The sequence below is a fragment of the Gymnogyps californianus genome, chromosome 2, assembly GCF_018139145.2.
Source record: "Gymnogyps californianus isolate 813 chromosome 2, ASM1813914v2, whole genome shotgun sequence".
Classification (NCBI taxonomy): domain Eukaryota; kingdom Metazoa; phylum Chordata; class Aves; order Accipitriformes; family Cathartidae; genus Gymnogyps; species Gymnogyps californianus.
Genome location: NC_059472.1, coordinates 135,114,176 through 135,119,832, shown reverse-complemented (window position 1 = coordinate 135,119,832; position 5,657 = coordinate 135,114,176). Strand labels below are relative to the sequence as shown.

Below are 5,657 nucleotides of genomic sequence, written 5' to 3'. Positions count from 1 at the left end.
GAACACCTGCCTGCTGATGGGAAGTGGTGAATGAATTCCTTGTTTTGCTTTGCTTGCACATGCAGCTTTTCCTTTACCTATTAAACTGTCTTTATCTCAACGCACAAGTTTTCTCACTCATACCCTGCCAATGCTCTCCCCCATCCCTCTGGAGGGGAGTGAGCAAGCAGCTGTGTGGGGCTGAGCTGCTGGCTGGGGTTAACCCACAACAGCCCTTTTCCTTCCAAAGTGCTTAGATGTAAAATTGCAAGCTGTGGTCTCAAGTTACACAGTGATTTTACTCTTTCTAATAATGGTAGATGATAATAAGGAAAAAATACAAAACACAGCAACGTTTTGTATGTAAACACTTGAAATGGATTTATTTTTAAAAAAATCATTTTTACAGTTGGATCATACAGTATTATTCTGTATGCCTTAAATTAAAAGCCTCCAGCTTTTAAAAATGCTGCCCAGTACAAAAGTGCTAATGTAAAACTGTAGTGTTTATGTATATAAACCAGCACTACACATCACTAAATATCACTCTAAATAGTCTCTTCACCAGTTTCAATGAGTGGAGAAGAGATGGAAGATCAGACTTCATAGTATTTAAGGGCTTCCTTCTTCCCCTTACAGTTCAGTCTTCAGGAGCTTCAGCGCTTTCTGCATATTTGAATACACTAGAAATGAAATATTCATACATGTTATTTTTGTTGCAACTTCCTCTTCCAGCCACTACAAATACTGTAGAGAAAATGCCATTATTATTAAAGCTTTTGCTCACATGCCTATTGCTATACAGACTCTGATGCACTGTGCTCTTCCAAGCATTTTGTGAACGTTATCTGTTTAATTTTGACTGGTGAGAACATACATCTGTTAATGCAAACGCATAGGCATTCGCAGGGCACAGACGGGAGCTGTGCAGCAGTGAGGGAGGGCTGTAGCAAACAACTCTTCCCTGCTCCCAGAAGGTTTCCTGACCTGGCCCGGCAGGGCTTGTGTGCAAGAGTTCTCACCATTGCTTACACTGAATACTGCTGAATTATGCAGGTTTCTACTGACATATGCTTTCTTTTAAAACAGATGGATGTTTAAGGCTCCAGGGCTCTGCCATCATTCTCTTCACCTCACTGAGTTTAAGTCTAGCATCCTGTTTAATTTTAATCCTAGTTAACTGTCTTTCAGCAAGTACTGATAGTGAGAGTCTGTAATGCCTGGTGTTATTCCTTGTCGCGTGAAAAATGTGACTGCTTTCAGAATACACTACTTACACAACGAAATGTCAGAGGGCTCGTATGCATAGAGACGGTTTGAGTATCTCCCAGTAATATCTGCTCTCACAGTCAGGGAAGGATCTGGAAAAAAAGGATGAGAGAAGTTGTAGAGGACAGGACTAACCTTCAAGCAGAAGGAAATAAACCTTTCTGCGCTTCTGCTTGCTTCCTAAATGTTTCTGCAAGACACATCTGCTTCCACTAACAACCAGGAGATTGTTCTTCTACACAGTCACTGACGTTTCAATTTTAAGTGTTTGCAGGTTTATTAAGAAGGGGATAGGTTGAATTCTGATCAATGTTGATCAGCCTTGCACCCTGTGCCACTGCATAGTACCTGAATTAACTCTACAAGCTGAGGCTGCTTTCAGGCTACAAATGTTATTAAAAAAGAAATAATAAAGGAAGACATAATATGGCAGTTGCTTTGGTCTGTTGAAAATGGTCATCACGACCTTGATTTATCAAGGTATGTGTTAATGATACATGTGCGCAGTATATAAGGTTACCTATCTGTTCTGGGAGAGGGAATACCTGGATGCACGCATGCATGGCCACTAATAGTCTCCAAAACGCAAATGCTTTGAGGGGGTTGTGCAGGTTAGGGGAGCACAGAACTGAGTGCTGAGCTTCAAAAGCAGCCCCTGAAGCGTCCAGGTTCACTGCTGTTCCTGCGACGTCTGAGATGATTGTGTTACAAACCGAAACCTGATGGGTTTACAGTGTTTCTGGAGACAGGAGGACGAGCAACGCTGAGGCAGTGCCTACCCATTCCAGGGACTGTGGCATCACGTCATTTCAATGACACAATGGAAGAAATTGCATCATTCGTGGAATCAATGAGGGAGGAGTGCTGGACTTGTGAAGCTAATCATAGTATCATAGAATGGTTTGGGTTGGAAAGGACCTTAAAGATCATCCAGTTCCAACCCCCCTGCCGTGGGCAGGGACACCTTACACTAGACCAGGTTGCTCAAAGCCCCATCCAACCTGGCCTTGAATGCTTCCAGGGATGGGGCATCCACAACCTCTCTGGGCAACCTGTTCCAGTGCCTGGGGTTGCTTTGAAATTTCATCCAACAAAACCAACTAGAAATTTTATATTTCTCATGGAATAAATTCCTGTTAATAAGCCTGAGGATTTGAGATTCATGGCACAACCGGGGCTTTGGTCTGAGATCAGCTTTGATGCTTGAGGTACTCACCTATGAACAAAATCCGAGGGACATACTGGCCATCAGGTGAAAGATGCTTGTCTGTGGTTTCATACTTAAAGAAAACAGATAAGGTTCCCAGTCAAGATTGCAGGAGGGCATGTTACATAAGTATTTTTTTCCTTCTTTGTGCTTTGTGTTATGAAATAGAGCTTAAATAATACATTTTGCAGTTTAAGAAATTCATTGTCTGGGATGCAGTCTTTTAACAGCTGGAGTTGCAAATTGATAACAACGGTTAATGTTATTATTAAACTTTAAATTCCCTCATTTTGAGGTTATGATAGCTACAGATGAGACTTATTACTAAATCTATTATGCTTCAGCACTAGCCGTTTTTCTTAGCCAGCCCTAGCTATTAAACTAATTATAGCTAGAGAAGCCATAATTAAAAAATAGAACTTTATTGCTTTCACTTAATGAAGTGTAACTGGGAAACTTACCACAAGGTTCAGGAGAATGAATTTTTCAGCCAATTTCTGTATATCTTTATGTTCAGCAAAGACCTTCTTGAGGGCTAGAGTGGAAACAAATGTGAATGAAAGTTACAAATATGCCCCTGAAATATATTGTCCTTGAAAAAAAAATTCAAACAAACTGATAGAATCAAAATGAGAATTCCCAGTTTACAATTAGAGCAAAGGAATATTTTAAGTTCATTCCACTGGAAGATGATCAACTCATTTATATTCTGTGGTAAAGAGTAATTATAATGGTACAAAATGTCCCTCCTTCCTTCAGATAGTGCAGCTCGCTCTCAAATTTGTCTGCTTAAGTTTGAATTTGAGCATTTGACCTTCACACCTCCTATTCTACTATTGCAGTTTCTGGCTGCAGTTCTTAAGGCACCGACAATACAGTGTGTAGGACTTCAGCCTGAAATGTTTGAAAGGATTTTAATGCTTGTACAAAGATCCTTCTGGAGTTACTGGAGCTACAGATGGACGCAAAGGTCTTGCCCTGTGGATCAGCTTGCAGGAAGAAGGGCCCTCAGGTAAATTCAGGAACACTGGGAAAAGAGCAGTCCCTGTTACCAGAAGTCCTGCAAGAGCTCAGTTTCAGCCTAGTTTGATTTAGTTCCTGGCCAGATTCAGTCTCAATCATCAATGATATTGAGAGCTGAATACATCCTTTCCAATAAATTGTTTTTCACTACTCCTGGTCTTGCTATTGGTTTTGGCTGATTGTGATGCGAACCAAAACCAGATTTGTCACAGGTCAAAACCTGCTGACCTGTGCTCGTTTCCGTATCCATTCGGTATCATGTAATACTGAATTACCATTTTTATTGTATTTCTGCACATTGGGAAACACCTACATGGGACAGTGACTTGGAGAACACTCCATGTGCTTGTGCAAGTTAGCATTTCACTAAGGCTTACTCAGCAAGCAGAACGGCAGCCGATTTTTTTAAGCAGCATTTATCCAGAAACCAAAAACCAGATGATATTTTTTTTTTTTCAGTGCAAAGGGATTACCTTGGCTGTGCGGGCAGTCATCCAAGTGGTGGATAATCATCAAGGGTTTGTTGCTGGAAAAGAAGAGTCCTCGTTAGGGGCCAGGGAGGTGTTAGGAGGCGTGGAGCGGGGCGCAGAGCAGGGCACGGTACCTGTGCTTGGCGCGGAAGAGGGCTTCCTCGTACGTCTGCGTCCAGATGAGCTGGTCTCCCCAGCCTGCGGGGCAAGGACAGGCGACGTGTTATAAGCGGGGCCGGTGGCGGGGGGTTCACGTCCTGCCCGCTGCCCGCGTCTGCTGGGAAGGGCTTTGAACAGGCATGCTGCCAGAGGGCTTTACATCAGGAATAAAGGGTGGGGGGGGTGGTGTGCTAGGAAATACTAGAAAATGTATTTGCGGACTGAGTTGCAAGAAAATTAATTTATTAGAACAGCATAGGAGTCAAAACTTTAGCAGACTGCACTTTTTTTTTTTATTTAGGGTGGTTTTTTTGTTTTTTACCTCTGGAGAGTGTCTGAGGCAGTTTTGGTTTAGTGGTAGTCTCCTTTGTCTCCTTCTTCTCCATATCCTTTGCCAGAGCACAGGAGATGGCAATGAGCAGCAGGAACATGGACATGTAATTCTTCTCCATCGCCGCTCCTGGAACAGATGAGAGAAACTTCACGTTGTCGTGCCTCCCAGGCTGGTGCTTGCTTTAAGGCGCACAGCAGAGCAGGTCAAGTCACAAGTATGCAGCAGGGTGAGTCAGGGCTGAAAGGAACTGCTCCAGGCAGGGGCCTGGGCTTGGGGGAACGTCAAGGAAGTGTGAGGTTTGCTTAGCAAATTGCCGTGAAGGACCTGGCTGCTTTCTACTGCTCTGTTCATGCCGTTGGGCTATGGTTCTTTCAAGATGCACACATATGTGTTAGCTTCTCTCTCTTCTTTTTATATATATTGAATTTGCTCAGTAAAACAACTGAGTTTTGGCAATTTCAAAAGTACTTGCAAGTCCTAGTAAATTTACAGTTCTACCTCGATCTCCCAGTGTTATAGTAACCCAGCAGCAGGTGCTGAAAAATTAACTTGTCTCGGCCCTTCCTCCATTTTGCAGCGGAAGCAACTCAAATGAGAAGTCAAAATGTTAAGCTAGGCTTTATAGTGAGCCATTGGCATAGGCACAGCTTAATGCTGTTGTTGAAAATTCCAATCCTGTCTTCCCCCTTAAAAGTATCATCTAATCCTTAAAACCAGTAGAATCTATAATAAAAAGAGTGGGGAGGAGTTGTTGCATAGAACAGCAAGAACTGAAATGCAGTTTGCTGGTTTAAGCAACACAAAGCAGAGAGCATTTCCTGAGCCGGACTCTGGGGCACGGAAATGGAGATGAGATGTGTCTGATGGGAAGCTCCTCAGCCTTTCAGCTGGGATGCTTCTTTAAAGGGGTAAAACACTTTAGCAACATGACCCTATGTTTTCTCATTAAATTTCCTCCCAGAAACTAGAACATCAGTGTAATGGGTACAGTAAGAAAATCTAAGACATTCCAAAAGTAATACAGAAAATTCAGAAGATTCATGCAAAAATTACAACAGGCTGACAGTTTTTAAAATTCAGACACTGAAAACGAAACTCCAGGGAAACAGAAGCATTTTTCTGGGTAGGAACGGCAGGAGGAGACATTAGCTCAGTGGTACAGTGCTCTTTGCTACTGGGATGTCCAATAGACCTCAAACATCCAAAAAGTCACTGT

At 42.6% G+C, this 5,657-nt stretch overlaps 1 protein-coding gene across 1 annotated transcript; it reads right to left on the bottom strand.

Moving 5' to 3' along the window:
• Window positions 1–343: 343 nt before the first annotated feature.
• AGR2 (anterior gradient 2, protein disulphide isomerase family member) lies at window positions 344–4,563 on the bottom strand. The gene is made up of 7 exons (XM_050892300.1): window positions 4,430–4,563; window positions 4,083–4,146; window positions 3,952–4,004; window positions 2,917–2,990; window positions 2,465–2,528; window positions 1,257–1,340; window positions 344–662 (listed from the first exon to the last, which is right to left on the bottom strand). The coding sequence occupies exons 1-7, from the start codon at window positions 4,557–4,559 to the stop codon at window positions 613–615; spliced, it is 519 nt and encodes a 172-aa protein (XP_050748257.1). The 5' UTR covers window positions 4,560–4,563; the 3' UTR covers window positions 344–612.
• Between the last annotated feature and the right edge of the window lie 1,094 nt (window positions 4,564–5,657).